Raw genomic sequence first — 15,870 nt, forward strand, 5'->3', positions numbered from 1 at the left:
ATAATTACAAATTTATTTTTTCTTATGATAAGAACTTTTAGGATCTACTCTCTTAGCAACTTTCCAAATATATAATACAGTATTGTTAACTATAGTCCATGCTGTATATTACATTCCCAGAACTTATTAATCTTATAACTATAAGTTTGTATATTCTTTTTTTATTGTGGTAAAAAAAGCGTATAATAGGGGCTGGCCCAGTGACATAGTGGTTAAGTTCATGCGCTCAGCATCAGAGGCCCAGGGTTCACAGGTTCGGATCCTTGGCACAGACCTACACACCGCTCATCAAGCCATGCTGTGGCAGCATCCCATATAAAAAGTACAGGAGGATTGACACAGATGTTAGCTCAGTGACAATCTTCTTCAATCAAAAAGAGGAAGATTGGGAGCAGAGTTAGCTCACTGACAATCTTCCTCACCAAAAAAACATATAAATTTGCCTTTTTAGTCATTTTTCAGTATATAATTCAGTGGCATTAGTTACATTTCACAAAGTTATGCAACTGTCACCACCATCTATTACCCAAACTTTTTCATCGTGCCAAAAAGAAACTCTAACCACTAAGCAATAATATACCATTTCCCCCTCCCCTCAGCCCCTGGTATGATTTTTTTTCTTTTTAGTAGCCATATAATTTCCATATAGATATAACACCATTCAATCATTCTCTTATTGATTAATATTTAATATTTAGGCTGTTTCCTATTTTGAGCCATTATAAATGATGCTGTAATAAACATCTTTGTTCATATATCCTTATTTATTAATTTTCCTTTTGTATGACAGATTCCTGTACTTGAAATTTCTGGATTAAAGGCTATGTGCATATTACATTTTCATGGGTACTACCAAGTTCCTTTCCCAAAGATTACAGCATTTACATTTCCAACAGTAATGTTTGAGAGTTTCCATTTCCCCACCCTGTCACCAGCACTGAATATTATCAGTATTCTTTATTTGTGCTAATTTGGTGGATGAATACTGGGTATTTTCTTGTTTTTATTTCCTCAAGGTTGAACATTTGAATTTCTTGTCCTTTGCCTATTTTTTCATGGAGTTTTTTGTTTGTTTTTCTTATCAATTTGTAGTTCTTTGTATAGTGGAGACATTAACCCATCATCTATCATAATATTACAAATATTTTTTCCAAGTCTAGCCCAAATATTTTTTTCTTTTAGGAAGATTAGCCCTGAGCTAACATCTGCTGCCAATCCTCCTCTTTTTACTGAGGAAGACTGGCCCTGCACTAACATCTGTGCCCGTCTTCCTCTACTTTATACATGGGACGCCCACCACAGCATGGCTTGCCAAGCAGCACGATGTCCGCACCCGGGACCCGAACCAGCGAACCCTGGGCCGCCGAAGCAGAACGTGCGCACTTAACCGCTGCGCCACCAGGCCGGCCCCTAGCGCAAATATTTTATCCAATGTTTACCCAAATGTTTATCTCTGAATTTGTTTATGGTGTCTTTTTTGCATTCCTTTTTAGTTGATCTTGTTACTCAGGATCCTGAATTCCTTTTCTCCTATTGCCAGCCCATGTATAAGGGTGAGGAACATAGAAAACAAGCAGCTGTCTTTGTTTCTAGGTAGGGAGACGAGAAAAGAGGCAGCTCAGACTGTAGCTAGCCAGGAAAGAAAATGGCCTTCAGTTCAGGGCAAGAAAACCCTTTCTAGAAAGTTGGATTTGCTTAGCTGAAGCATTCAGGATCCTGAGCAGGAATCTTGGGTGCCAACTAGGTTCTGAATAGGTGCATCAGCCTCTCTAGGCACTCTAGTCCTAGCTTCATAATTTTTCTAAGCAAAATTCAGGTCCAGCTACTTCCAGCCTTGCCCTGAGCACCACCTGCAGGTAATCTCTCTTCACAGACTCCAGCAGCTGTCCACTGTGCCTTTTCCCTCCCTTCTCTTGTCAGTGTTACTCTCTCCCCTCCCTGGGCTTGGCAGACAAGATGGTCATTAGAGACTTCACGCCAGCTGGTCACTGGAGTTTCCTGTGGTGGGAAAAGAGAATGCTGGAGGTGGTGATTGCAGTGGACATGAGAAAAGGATCAGGAAGGAGTGTATGAAAGCCAGAAGGCAAAGGAGATGAGATTGGCAAATTTCCCTGCAGTGTCCTCCAGATTGGCCAGGAAAGGAGGACATTCTAAGGAAGGGGTCCCAGAGAAGACAAGGTCTGCTAAGTGAGCCCAAGCTAAACAATCTTTTGTCTAGGCTACCCTTCTAGAAGAAACTACCCTCCATCTCTCAATCCTGTGACCCAAGACTTCTAGGATTATTTTAGGTCCTACTCCAAGGACCAGCCTTTTGTTTGGCCCCACACAACTGCCAGACCCTGGTGTCGCTGATTGCCTGGCCTGTTGGCAGGCCCTGCGTGTGATTCTAAAGACCTATCACTCTTACCTGCCTTTTTAGAAAATTAACTTTGCTACTTCATTCAAGTTCAGAGGATAAGAGCTACATAACAATCAGTAGAGCTTAAGCTACTTTAACAAGGGAGATTACTGAAAGAGGGGGAAGAAACAGACCACAGGAGCCTTGTGATGTGGGAGCAAAGCTGCCATTCACTAAGCTCTGAAACACTACACAACACTGAGAAGGACCTGGATTTCCTGCTATGGACCCTGGAGACCTGATTAAGGACCATCAGGCAGGGCTATGAGAGAGGACTCAGGCAAGGGCCTTGAGAATATAGGATTTTCTGTATTGATAGGGGTAAACATGAAGAGTCAGGGTGATAGGAGCTGCGTCACCCCATGTACTGAATATCATCATGACATTGGCTTCCTTCTGCATGACCTCTAGCCACTCCTGATGCTGAGTAGAGCATGCTGTAAATAAGACAAAGAGAGTCTTTGACTATGTGTCAGAGACTCAGCGGGACAGAAGAGAAAGATGAAAACCTCACAATTAATGAAAGTCTTCTGGCTCGTTGTTGCAAGAGAAATGTTCTGATTTCTCAGCCATCCCCTGAACTTTAGGCTCAGAGACTCCATTAATTTCATGTACCAGGAAAGGGAAAATGGTAAGAATTTTTTCTAATTCCCATTACTTAAAACTAGGAGGTGCTCCTGTGTTACACCATACCGCCTCTGGAGCAACTTTGTCACTCACAAAACTTTGCCATATCCCTGCCTTTTTTTCCTACTTATGCTCCCCTTTCAAGGGCAGTCCAGGCAGTTCTGCAGAACTTTTGTAGGCCTTGATGAAGCCCTCTTCTTTGGCTACTCCTTGTGGATATTTAACATATGAATGGGAGCAGAGTTTCCCCCTTAGCAGCATTTGTGTTAGCTTCCAGCATGGCGCTGGTTGTCTGAGCTACCTTCTTCCCTCTTCTTATTCAGAGCTGAAATTCTCCCTCCCTCAATTAGCCAGTCTCCAGTCCTGTTTAGTTAAGCTTGGTAACAGGATTCTTGCCCCGTGTCATATTGTTTTAAATAAGAATGAAACCCAAGCAGGAGGAGGTCTCTAATTTGCTGTAATGTGGCACCCAGGTAGGAGTATTGAGTAGCAATGACTGTCCGTTTCTTCCGCCTACTCCTCTACCTCAGCTGCATCTGAACACAAAATTCCAAAAGCAACCAGAGAGAGATGTGTTAAAAGAGAACACATGAAAAAAAAAAGGCGGCAACCTTGGCATTCAAAGCTCTGGTCCTACTCGGCCCTTGCTCTGGAGCCAAAATCTTATATTTTCATGCCCTTCTTCTATGAGCTGAGTGGCTTTACACCAGTGATTCCCAAAGTGTGGACCCCTGACCAGCAGTGTTAACTTCACTTGGGATCTTGTTAGAAATGCAAATTCTCAGGCACCCACTCTAGACCTACTAAATCAAAAATTTGAGGAGTGGGCCCAGCAATTTGTATGTTTAACAAGCCCTGCAAGTGATTCTGATAAATGTCTAAGTTTGAGAACCACTGTTTTACACAGTGGAGTTTGTGTTGAGGAGCTCGTAAAAGCTGGTTATGGGCAAAGATTCTCAGGTAGCTCAAGGAGCCATGGGTTAGGGAATTGGAGAGGAGAAAACTAAAGTCTCTTAAAGGAGTCCCTAGATAGGATGTCTTGTCTTTTTTCTCTTTCCTCTCCACATCGTTTAGTCTTTCCTTTTTCACTGGAGCAGATCCTACTCATGAGGGCACAGCAGAGGGCATGGAGAACATGGCAGATGCTGTCACCCACGCCCGTTTTGTGGGCACGGATCCTGCCAGCGATGAGGTTGTCCTGATGAAAATCCTTCAGGTAAATGGAGGGGAAGAGCAATTAGGCTAATGGCCAGGAGCTGGTGCTGCCGGCTCTGCTTACTCAAGTCTCTCGGCAGCATGAAGCTGTGTTTTGACTCCAGTGGGGCTTAGGGAGCTACCTTGTATCTAAACAAGCAGCTCGGGTACCCAAAGTAAAAGCTTTTTCTAAGGAAAATAATTAAAAGTTTTAAATAAATTGATATCAAATACCAGAAGTCCTTAATACACTTGTGCCTCTGGCAGACTATTCATGCCATCCATCCGTTGGGCTCATGGGCCAGGGCTGGAATGAGTGCTGAACTATGTCAGGGTCATGCAGAGTAAAGACACAGTTACCAAGACAAGCTCCTGGGAGACCCCGCTACCAAGTGAAACGAAGTCAACATTCTTGCTGCCCTCTCTTTCTCACCCCTGAGAGCTTCCATGGGAGACTAGAGGAACAAGAGGCAGCTTCTCTCCTCTCAGGGACCCCTCTTCATCCAGCCTGCCTTATTTATTACAGTATCTCCTCTTTCTTCCTGGTAGGTGCTGCGGACTCTGTTGCTGACCCCAGTGGGTGCCCACCTAACCAATGAATCCGTGTGTGAGATTATGCAGTCTTGCTTCCGGATCTGCTTTGAAATGAGGCTCAGTGGTAAGTGCTTAAATATTGGGCCCTCCACTATTCCTGGGAACAATGTCCGTAAGTGTGAATACAGGATGCTGTCCCTAAACCCCAGAGAGATGGAAAACTCAGGACTTCTCCATCACCCTATCTTGAGGAGCCATAGGGTTCTAGAAGTTTCTGTACTTGACTGTTTGTTGTACAGCTAGAATAGAGACCTTGGCTCATTGTGCCAGGACAGGAATTGGGATAGATCCCAGACTGACTCAGCCCAGGCACCAAATCTCCCTCCCTTGGGGTTTCTGGGATTGACACCAGCCTGAACCCCTGAAAACACATCTTTGTGCTCCTTTTTTTCCTGACTCCAGTAGTGCCACCTAGTGGGCCAGTGAAGTTATGGCTGCCAGGTTGAGCTGGAGCTGGTTTTAATAAGTTTGGCATAATCCTTAGTAAACAAGGTTTGGAGGGGAGTCTGCTCTGAGAAGCCTCCTGATAATAGCACGGCAAGTAATGACACCTGTGTTATTTGTTTTTGCCTGTGCAGAGTTATTGAGAAAATCCGCAGAGCACACTCTAGTAGACATGGTGCAGCTGCTCTTCACAAGGTAAACCTGCTGCTGTTTGCTTCAGCCTGGCTGCCCAGGCCTCTTGAGCCTGCCTGCTTCCACACAGCCACTTCAGGGACCTGGCCAACCCCACAGCCACATCAGAGGCTACTGGGATTATGGATGAGGGTAGTTCTCTGGGTCCAGGGTTACGGAGCAAGGGAGAAGGAGGAGGGAACTGGCTTGGCCTCAGGGGGAGGCAGAGGGTTATTTGATCTAGGCTGACAGACCTCGTTCTGCTTCCCAAACTTGTGCCTGTTTCTGTGCAGGTAGCAGCCGGGAAAGGGAACCCAGAGAGGAAGCCAAACTCAAGGAAGCCTGGAGTAGGTTGCTGAGCTCCTAGAGCTTAGCTCAATTTCTGTGAGGAAGGACCAAGGCTAGGGTGACTAACAATCCTGGTTTGCCCAGACTGTCCCCATTTTGGTACTGAAAGTCTCAGGCAAACCAAGACTGTTGGTTACCCTTGTCAAGGCCCTCAACTTAGGGCCTAGGAAGCCTTTTCATACTATGCCTAACTGTCTGTTTCCTACACCTCCCTTCAATAAACTGTGAGAAGAGCTGAAGGGAGGGCTTTAAAGCCTCCTCTAGGGATATTGATAAAAGGGGGAGGTTATGCATATGTAGTGGCAGGGGTTATGTGGGAAATCAATGTACCTTCTACTCAGTTTTACTGTTAACCTACAATTGCTCTAAAAAATAGTCTATTTAAAAAAAAAGCTCCCCCTGGGATTTTTTTTTTTTTGCCTTCAGATCTATAATTAATAATCCTTATTATCTACAGACTAGATCTGCCCCTGGACCCTACTGCAAGGACTTTCCTACTCTTCAGGCTCAAAGTTACTGGTGTCAAAACTTCAACCTGCCTTTTACTTCTCATCCTATGTCCAGTCTCCTGGGGTTTTGATAGACTGCCCTCTCCCCATCTCGTGGCTTTTAGCAGTACTTGCCACGTGAACACAAGCAGGAAGGAGTCAGTTTAAGGATGAAGAGAGCCTTCACACTCCAGTGGCACTTAGTCACCTTGTCCTGATGGCCACCTTCTTTTTAAAAAGATTTTATTTTTCCTTTTTCTCCCCGAAGCCCCCTGGTACATAGTTGTATATATTTTTTTAGTTGTGGGTCCTTCTAGTTGTGGTATGTGGGACGCCGCCTCAGCATGGCCTGACGAGTGGTGTCATGTCCACGGTCAGGATCCGAACGGGCAAAACCCTGGCCCGCCGAAGCGGAGCATGCAAACTTAACCACTCGGCCACGGGGCCGGCCCCAACCTTCTTTTTTAGAAAATGTCTATGTCATACGTCCCCCAATTCCTGTGGCTCTTTGATGAAAATCTGAAAACGGTGAAATTAGCCTGCTTCTCTTCCTATCTTTTCCTAAGAGACAGGGTATGCTCTGGCCCAGAGCATCTTTGGGCTGTGGCTGGCATGGAGGGGGAGGTTTGTTATTATCCCTAATGACACTCATGGGATTCTCTATTCTATAGGTTACCTCAGTTTAAAGAAGAGCCCAAGAACTATGTGGGGACCAACATGAAGAAGGTATGACGTGCTGTCCCTCATCCAAACCTTAATCTCCCAACTTCAGTGCTCTGGGAATTTTCCTGGATACCCTTGCTTAGCAAATACATACTTTTGCCTAGACAGGTCTGCTTGGAATCTAGAAATAGCTATCACTCCTTTAGTGAGAAATTTATTCTTTCCCAGGTACCTCTCCTTCCCGGACCTTTCCTTTCCAGCGTATCTTTGTTGACCCCTACATAAGCTGGTAACCCAGATCTTCATAGAAACTTGGTGAGGCCTAATAGGCTGGGTTAAAAATATATGTTGATAAAAGTCAAAGTCCTGTTATCCCCACAGGGCCCAGCCTTGTCAGCAGGTAGGCCTAGAGAGGCTATGTCCCAAAGCCCACCCTAATGCTGGATTAGACTGGGCTCGTGCTTGGGCTAGTCTCTTGACAAGACAAATCAAGCCTGACTCCAGATCAGAAGGTTCTCAAACTGTTAGAAGAATGTTGGTCAGAAGAATGGCCTCGTTCTGTCTTGAACTGAAGCCCTGGACTTCACAGGTCTCTGATGAGGATTTTGCTTGCAGCCCTAAGAGGTTCTGCCCATGGAGATGACCCTTGGCTGTTTCGTGCATGCACCTGACCTTCCCTTTCCCCTGCCATCCATCCCCATTCCTGCTTTGTGCCCTGTTGGCGTGTGTCTGAGTTTATTTCACTCTGTTTAAATCGTTCGTTTGCCTGTCTTTCACAGATTTCTCCATGTCTCCTCAACAAACTGGAGCTAAGTAGTGGGGAGCAGACCAAAGCCCTGAACCAGTTAGAGAGGGTACTACTCTTTAAGAACCTCAAGGTCTCTCTCCCTCTCCCTCTCCTTTCTCCCTTTTTATTTATTTATTTAAATGTTTATTTTTTATATGTAACATCTGGGTCCCATTTCCATTATATAGAGCACAACTTACCCCTCCCTAGTAACACAGCACGGCTTTGGAATAGTTGCATGTGTTCGTAGCTTTGCAGTGTTGGGAATCCTCCTGGGGCATCTGGTTGCCTGGAGCCAGAAGGAAGCCTTGAACTGGTGATATATCATGCAGTAAGCCTAGATAGAGAGCTTGGGTCCTGCTGACATCTTGTGGGAAGGCTTAATATCTATCATTTCTAGGGGAACTATGAAGGACCTCCGAGCAAGATTCTTCCCTCCTCTACCCTCTCCCTGTCTCAGAGCTGGCATAGAGAACTTAAGCACAGTCCTTGACTCTATCTGGATACCTAACTGGGTTGGAAGGAAAGGGTAGTCCATCTCATTGGGGTCTTTTTTTTTTCTTGGTTACCATTAAAGGGGTTATTTAAAAGTTTAGGACTCTAGATGGATGGAAAGAAGCCAGGTGCCAGGATAGCTCAGGACACTGGGAATTCTTTGGGATCTGCAAAGATGTCTTCTGTCCTTTAAAAGTCAATATGCAGGGGAGCATATGGAAGGGGTCCAAGCTAAAGATTACCCTAATACCCATATCCCTGCCTTAAGAAAAGGAGAGAAGGAGGTCTGGGCTGTGTAGGCTATCTATCACAAGACTGTGCATGCTAGAGGTGTGGTTGTAGACATCCAGGTCATTGAAGATAAAGAGAACTGTGTATGTGTCTGGACCCAGCTAGACAGTCCATAGGCCTGTGTTCTCTTTGAATTGTTTCAAATTTCATTTGTGTGCTTGCCTGGTCTCAAGTTGCTGCTCTCTTCAGTGGCTGCCCAGTATTTTGCCATGATTCTTAACCTAAGACATGCCCTTTCTTTGCAAAGTTTATACTGTCCTTTTGAAATATAGAGTTATACAGATAAGGTGGCATAGGGTTCCATGAACACCTGCCCCCTCCACCTTAAGACCTTAGGACAGGGAGCAGAGCTATACGTTTTAAGGGCTGAGGCATTTGTGAGACATGGCAGCCTCTCGGCCCCTACTTCAGCCAGGAGGCCGAGACCACTCACTGAAAAGATCAGATTGGACCAGCTTTGCAGAGGATATAGAAGGAAACAGGAAAGGTTGATCCTAGTGTGGAAAGGAATCTCACTGAGTGACTGGCTTCTCAGTGGAAGTACGACTTCCTGGAGTCCCTGAAATTGGGGGCCTGCCTAGAGAGAAAGGATGTCTCACAGAAGTGGATCCAAATGTTAGTACTTTTTAGAGCTCAGTGACAATTGCCAACAAAGCCAGGACATTCTTATTTTTCTTCATTGATCTCTTGGGCTTCTTGTCTGTCTGCTTGTTTGGCTGACTCTTACCCCTAGAACATTTTTTACCATGAACTTGACCCAGATGAGCTTCAGTGGTTTCTGGAGAGAGCATCCTGGTTCCTGCTCAGCCACAGAGCTCAGAGCACTTGAAGCTCCATTCTAGGCATATGACTACAGGCATTTTGGAGATGGAGGGACAAGAAGTGTAAATCCAAGGCAGGCTGTTGCTGTGTTACTAAGAGCTGGGGGCGAGGCTCAGCTCTTAGGCCTCTCTCCTTTATGGGTGGAACTATGGGTAAGGAAAGAAGAATTATGTGGTTTCTAAGCAAAGAGTCAAATGTTACCCTGGTTCTGGAGGGCTTGGGGGAGGTTGAGGAAGGGGGACCTGTCCCCCAAATATCAGGAGTTGAGCAAGGATAATATGGGTATATTCAGCCTTGAGAAAGAGGCAGGGAGGAAAAGTGCTCCTACTCTCTTTAGAGTCATTCTAATGGTTTCTGGAAGAGAATTGCTGTTGCCCAATCCAGGAATGGTCCATCAGTCTATAAATAGTTTCCTTTAACTCTGTAGAGGGACTGGGTTCAAACCCTAACTGAGAAGGCATCAGGACAAGGAAAATGAAATGGGCCTAAACAAAGTAGCTGTGAACTTCGAGTAGAGAATGCATAAAAACTTACATCCTAGAGTAGTCAACAGATGATAGAAATTTTCCTCTGTGACTAAAAGGAAGCTATAGGAGGAATAGAAATACAGCAAGAAAGAGGAAAAGGAATAGAATAGGGGTCCAAGAAATCTGTAGCTTTACCATCTGGAAACATAAAATTGCATATAGAAAGACCAACAGTGCGGACAGGAGGTTTCATTGATATGCCAAAAGCATATGAGCAGTAGAGAGCAGAGCAGTAGCATGACATGACCCTCCAACCTTAACTCCACAAATCGACTGGGATGCCACTCCTTCCTTAACTCCATAGAATGAGCCTTTGACCAGTTTGATGCAGAAATTCCAGACTAGGGGATATGTCTAGGATCTAGTCCCAGTTGACAAAGCAATAGGAAAGCTAAGAGTCTTGCTAGGAAGGAATAGGCTCTCATAGTTGGATAAGAACTAGGAGTAGGAGGCTGCTCTGCAGGTAGTTGAGGAGGAAAGCCTAGGAGTCCAGGAGACCCTGCCTTTACCCTTTCTACAAGAGAGTCAGGCACCATCTACAGGACTCAGGAGTGCCACCCAGGACTCAGGGGAGCAGAGTGATGTGTAAGGGCTGGCTTTATCAATGACCAGCCTAAAAGAAGAATGTCACCTTCCACATGGAGGCTGCCAGGCTGACCTGCAAATGTAGAAGCCAGGTTAGAGGAGTAGCAATGTGCTTTGACGGTCTAGATTCTTCCTTTGGCACAGATGCGGGGTATAGGCTGTTTTCTAGGGACCAGTAGGACTAAGAGAAGAGAGATTTCTGGGAATAGAGTATTAGTTTGAATACCAATGCTAATGAGGTATGATATTTCCAGCTGAAAATGAGAGCAGGAGGCATGAGTGATTCATCCAAGTGGAAGAAACAGAAGAGATCCCCCCGGCCCCCACGCCATGTGACCAAAGTCACATCAGGTTCAGAGCTGCCCACCCCCATTGGAACCACCTTATCCTCTAACCTCACTGGTGAGTGCCCTGGGCTGCTTCCTCTGATTAGAATAGATAGAAGAAAAGCTCCTTCCTCTCTCAGGCATTGAAGACCAACTGAGGGGCTTTGGTCTTTCTGCCAAGAGCAAAAACTCCAGGTCAGATCAGACTGTGACCATTTAGCAATTCTGCGTTGACTTAAGGTTGTTCTCCTTCCAGAGAGATTCTGACTACTTTACAGATGAGCGTATGCAGAGATTAGTATGCAGTCTAGGAAATAGAGCCCCTGGTACATGGAGTATATGTGTTTCCCACAGAGTCTCTCTTCAAGCCTCACTTACTTTGCTTGGCAGGTGGCATGCCCTTCATTGATGTGCCCACTCCCATCTCCTCTGCAAGTTCAGAAGCTGCTTCAGCAGTGGTCAGCCCTTCTACAGACAGTGGCCTGGAGTTTTCCTCCCAGACCACTTCTAAGGAGGACCTCACTGACCTGGAGCAACCTGGCTCTCCAGGATACAACACAGCTGCAGACCCTGGCAGCAGCGAGCTAGGGGTTCCTGAGCAGCCTGAACTCCAGGTATGGCTTTGATTTCTGAAGGCCCCTCTCCAGTCTTCTACTGTGGGAATTCGCTTGATCTTTTGGATCCTTTATCCAGGCCTTGGCTCAAAAGAAGTTTGGGATAGGGAGGTTCTTCCCTGTTTCCTAGAATTAGCTGTGCTGCCTAGAAAGCCCACAGCATGACTCACTGTGAGAGGTAGCTCATGGGATTTATCAAGTTATGCATACGGGTAGTGCTTGGCAAAGATGAAGGAGCTGGCCATGGCTTTCTCTAGAAGTTAATGATCTAAATCCCAAGCATATGAGAGCCTCTGTTGCTGCTAGGGTTCTAGTCACTGTAGGTCAGTGATGCCTCAGGAGATATTTTCTGAGTCCTTCATCATACTCCTGTCCTGAGTCATCTCGCATTGATTATAGCCCACTGAGCTGGCCCTAGACCTGCAGTCCATCAGAGACACTTAGAGGGCAGATACTTGTGGGAAGTAAGTTCCAAGTTGCTCTTGCCTCATCCTTATTCCTGTATCCCCTTTATTGGTCATAGCAGGAAGGGGCCCATGTGGAAAAGGCCCAATCAGCATCCGTGGAATCCATCCCTGAAGTGTTAGAGGAGTGCACGTCCCCTGCTGACCACTCTGACTCTGCCTCTGTCCATGACATGGATTATGTCAATCCCCGGGGTGTGCGCTTTACACAGTCCTCCCAGAAAGAGGGTGAGTACTCTAGCAGGCTCTGCCCATTCACCTCCCCCATCCTACCCACTAAGGTACTTGAGCCTAGACCATCTTGGACCCAAGATGTCTACTGGTCCAAGTTCTAGGCCATTTTCTAGTCAGGAAATGAATATCAAGGCAGAGGACCGTTGGCATGGATGGAGTCTTTCCCTAACTTATTCAGAGAGGGAATTTGGTGGGCAATAGGAAGTGAGAGGGAAGAATAGAAAGTTCGGGACTTATAACAGAAAGGTAGGATCATCAATTCTAATTCCCTTCAATAAGTGAGACTAGTCTCCTTACCACCCCAGAAAAAATGTTTTTTTTTTTCTTAAAGAGAATCACTTATCTGAAATTGCCTATATTATTATAGGGCAGGTTAGGCCAAGCTATCAAGCTAGTTGTTTCTTGGCAGTCTCACTTCCCTCCTGGCCTTGCCCAGGTACAGCTTTGGTCCCCTATGGTCTTCCTTGCATTCGTGAGCTCTTCCGCTTCCTCATCTCCCTCACCAATCCACATGACCGCCACAACTCAGAGGTTATGATCCACATGGGACTGCATTTGCTGACAGTGGCTCTTGAATCAGCTCCTGTAGCCCAGTGCCAAACCCTTTTGGGCCTCATCAAGGATGAGATGTGCCGCCACTTATTCCAGGTAAGATTGGATTTCTAGAGGGGCTCTGAACCCTTGGCTGTTTTCAGGGTCTCTCAAGGGCCAGAGGAGCACAGTGAGGTTTGGGTGATTTGTGTGAAAAGTGTAAGACCCAGGAAAGAACCTCCCTCCCCAATTGGCCATAGTCATAGTCAAGAGGACTCCAGTAGCTCTCCAGGGACTCTGGCAGCCAAAGAGAAATACAGAAATAGCTAGATAGAGAGTTCCCACAGAGCACAGGACCTTAGTGGCAACTTCACACAGTTTGTTCTCCTGCTTTTCTCTTGGTTGAGCCATATTCAGAAACCTAATAGCCTACCCCACTCTGTTCTCCAGCTACTCAGCATAGAGCGATTGAACCTTTATGCTGCTTCCCTGCGGGTATGCTTTCTACTGTTTGAGAGCATGAGGGAGCACCTCAAGTTCCAACTGGAGGTGAGTTTCTTGAACTTGGAAGAAGAAGAAAAAAAATAGGAAGACGTATGGCATCTTTAGTGGGGCGAGCTCTGTCATGCTGCAGGCGTGGGATTTAGGAGCTTCGGTAGGAGAGTGCTTTTAACCCCCATAGTTTGGTTCATTGGCTGGCCTCTTTAGTGGAGAAGTTAAAAGGAGTCCAGAGAAAACTGGCTGGCTATAAAATCGGAGAACCCAAATATGAAGACTGGCAGGTAACCTTACCATGAGTGCGTACAGCTCTTCTGCCTAGCAGTTCCTCTGCAACACAGGCAGACAAGTCAAGCTGGCTTTGTCACTAAATTACAAAAAGGAACTCTGAGTAGAATCAGGCCATGCTCATGTAGAGAGCACAAAAAGGGCAATAGGAAACTTGTTCTGGGTCAGGCGTGAGCTAGAGAGCCAGGCCTGCCCTAACATGGAGGCAAAAGAGGGGGATGTATTTAGGAGATGGAATGCCTTTAAGTGTCTCTTACCGCATGCCTCCTGGCTGGGCTTCTGCTTCCAGATTAATGTTTTTCCTGTTCAATTTGTCTCTTCCTGTCTTGAATCCTTTCCCCACCCAAATGGTAATTACTGGGTTATTGGCAGATGTACATCAAAAAGCTCATGGAGATCATCACTGTGGAGAATCCCAAGATGCCTTATGAGATGAAGGAGATGGCACTGGAGGCCATTGTGCAGCTCTGGCACATCCCCAGCTTTGTCACCGAGCTCTATATCAACTATGATTGTGACTACTACTGTTCTAACCTCTTTGAAGACCTCACCAAGCTGCTGTCCAAGGTGCTGAGCATTATTTCTGACCTCTGGAATGAAGGCACTATGAAGGAAATCTCTGGTGGTAGTGAGGATGCTACATACAAGGAGGGAAACACTTTAGAGCTGGTGAACAGGAAGAAGAAAGGCATTTTCTCAGGGCAATATAGAAGTTATAGGAAGTTTCAGGGTTTTTGGAAAAGGATCAAAGTGTAAAGTATTCTAACTTCAAGTCTACTGGATCTGTTTACTTTCCAGAATGCCTTCCCTGTGTCTGGTCAGCTCTATACAACACACCTGCTGTCTCTTGATGCCTTGTTGACAGTGATTCACAGCACCGAGGCCCACTGCCAGGCCAAAGTCCTCAATAATCTTACCCAGCAAGAGAAGAAAGAGGCAGCCAGACCTGGCTACGAGGCAATAGATGGCACCCGAGAAGCCAGCAATAGTGAGAGGCATTTCTTTCTTTGAGGATCCCAGGGTTCTATGCTTATCCCTTCTCTACTCACTGAATCCTTTCTCCTGCCCTTACATCACTTCCTCTGGGGTGTTCCCAATTCTGTGTTTCCAAGGTTTGGTGGAGTGAATCGTAGGCCAGGCAGGCAGGTTAGCAGGACTCATGGATTTTTCCCCTTCTCCTCCTACACAGTTTGTCTTTTTCACAGAATTATTATTTCTTTATGGAGAGAAAAGAGAACATAGAGTAAAGGATATAGGACTTCTGTCCCTAAAAGCTCCAGGCTCTACTTCCCCCGCCAGTATCTGCCTCCACTCTAATCCTCTCTGACTTCTCCTTGAGATTGATGTTGCGGAAGATCAGGGAAAGTGACTGGCTAATCTCTTTATTAAATTATAGAATCTAATGCTTTGCTGACTTTGGACAATGACTACTTATTTGGGCTTGGGTTTGTCCTGTTCAAGGCTGGCAACCTCTGTGGAAGCATGCAGGTCTCCTTGGCCTGGGACTCAACTTCTGGAGCTTTGCTTGGTTTCCTACCCAATAAGTCTTCAATTATCTTCTTCTCTCTTACCAGCTGAGAGAGCAGCCAATGATGGGAAAGCTGTGGGCATGGCCCCAGACATCCCGGGCCTGCATCTGCCAGGTGGAGGGCGGCTGCCAACAGAACATGGGAAGCCAGGATGCAGTGATCTGGAGGAAACTGGTGACTCTGGGGGTGGGTACTAGGTGTCCTTGATCCTAAGCCCCCTCAACTGGAAGGCCTGGTGGAGATAAGAGGGGAGGGGAGCAGAGACACTTAGGGCAGTCCCTCAGTGAACCTTGGCTGCTCATCATGCCTTCAAACCCAAAGAGAGGCAAGAAAACATTTGGAGCCCTAGAATATAGGACTTCTAGGGAAGTGGAAGACTGTGGATATACTTCACTAGAGAGTATATCAGTAACTTTCCGAAAGTCATTATGCTGGTAAAAGATGTCTTATGGGTTTTTCCCTCTCTTCCTCCCATTCTTAGCTGACAAAAAGTTTACCCGGAAGCCACCTCGATTTTCCTGTCTCCTGCCAGATCCACGGGAACTGATTGAAATTAAAAACAAAAAGAAGGTATATACAGATATCCCCAAGGCTCAGCCTCTGTCCACCTCTGTCTGGGCGTCCTTTGTAGGGTTTCTGTCCCAGAGGATGAGGGAGAGTCTAGCAGCTCATTGAACAGCTTCCTAAGGCTAGTCTTTGGGCTTGTTAAGACTTCAGCAACCCCCCAGTCTCCTTTGAAGCCATTCTCTTATTCCTAAATCATGTAGTAGTTAGGCATACCCTATTGTGTACCCCTGGGCAGGTGCTGCCCCAGCTGAGAGCCAAGTGCTACTGGTGGTGATAAGAGCCCTGGAAGCTGGTATCATGTGGGTCACTGAAGGTTATTGGTCATCTCAAGCTCTGGGCTGATGATTGCCAATAAAAGGGAATTGACATTTATTCTGGTACTTTA

The 15,870-nt window shown here is 46.0% G+C and overlaps 1 protein-coding gene across 18 annotated transcripts in view; it reads left to right on the forward strand.

The window, feature by feature from the left end:
* The window catches only part of GBF1 (golgi brefeldin A resistant guanine nucleotide exchange factor 1), a 112,862-nt gene that overhangs the window by 82,841 nt on the left and 14,151 nt on the right, over positions 1 to 15,870 (forward strand). For 9 of the 18 annotated variants that reach the window (XM_046652996.1, XM_046652994.1, XM_046652999.1 and 6 more), the window contains 14 exons: positions 4,123 to 4,241; positions 4,769 to 4,877; positions 5,392 to 5,452; positions 6,936 to 6,990; positions 7,707 to 7,805; positions 10,689 to 10,836; positions 11,151 to 11,374; positions 11,898 to 12,066; positions 12,509 to 12,720; positions 13,054 to 13,152; positions 13,762 to 13,956; positions 14,188 to 14,377; positions 14,964 to 15,104; positions 15,400 to 15,488. In XM_046652996.1, the coding sequence (XP_046508952.1) occupies positions 4,123 to 4,241; positions 4,769 to 4,877; positions 5,392 to 5,452; positions 6,936 to 6,990; positions 7,707 to 7,805; positions 10,689 to 10,836; positions 11,151 to 11,374; positions 11,898 to 12,066; positions 12,509 to 12,720; positions 13,054 to 13,152; positions 13,762 to 13,956; positions 14,188 to 14,377; positions 14,964 to 15,104; positions 15,400 to 15,488 (1,910 nt within the window). Of the gene's footprint in view, positions 1 to 1,478; positions 3,030 to 4,122; positions 4,242 to 4,768; positions 4,878 to 5,391; positions 5,453 to 6,935; positions 6,991 to 7,706; positions 7,806 to 10,688; positions 10,837 to 11,150; positions 11,375 to 11,897; positions 12,067 to 12,508; positions 12,721 to 13,053; positions 13,153 to 13,761; positions 13,957 to 14,187; positions 14,378 to 14,963; positions 15,105 to 15,399; positions 15,489 to 15,870 lie in introns of those variants that run through there. The other 9 variants (XM_046652989.1, XM_046652993.1, XM_046653000.1 and 6 more) reach the window with 6 other exon arrangements.

This window comes from Equus quagga, chromosome 2, assembly GCF_021613505.1.
Source record: "Equus quagga isolate Etosha38 chromosome 2, UCLA_HA_Equagga_1.0, whole genome shotgun sequence".
NCBI lineage: Eukaryota > Metazoa > Chordata > Mammalia > Perissodactyla > Equidae > Equus > Equus quagga.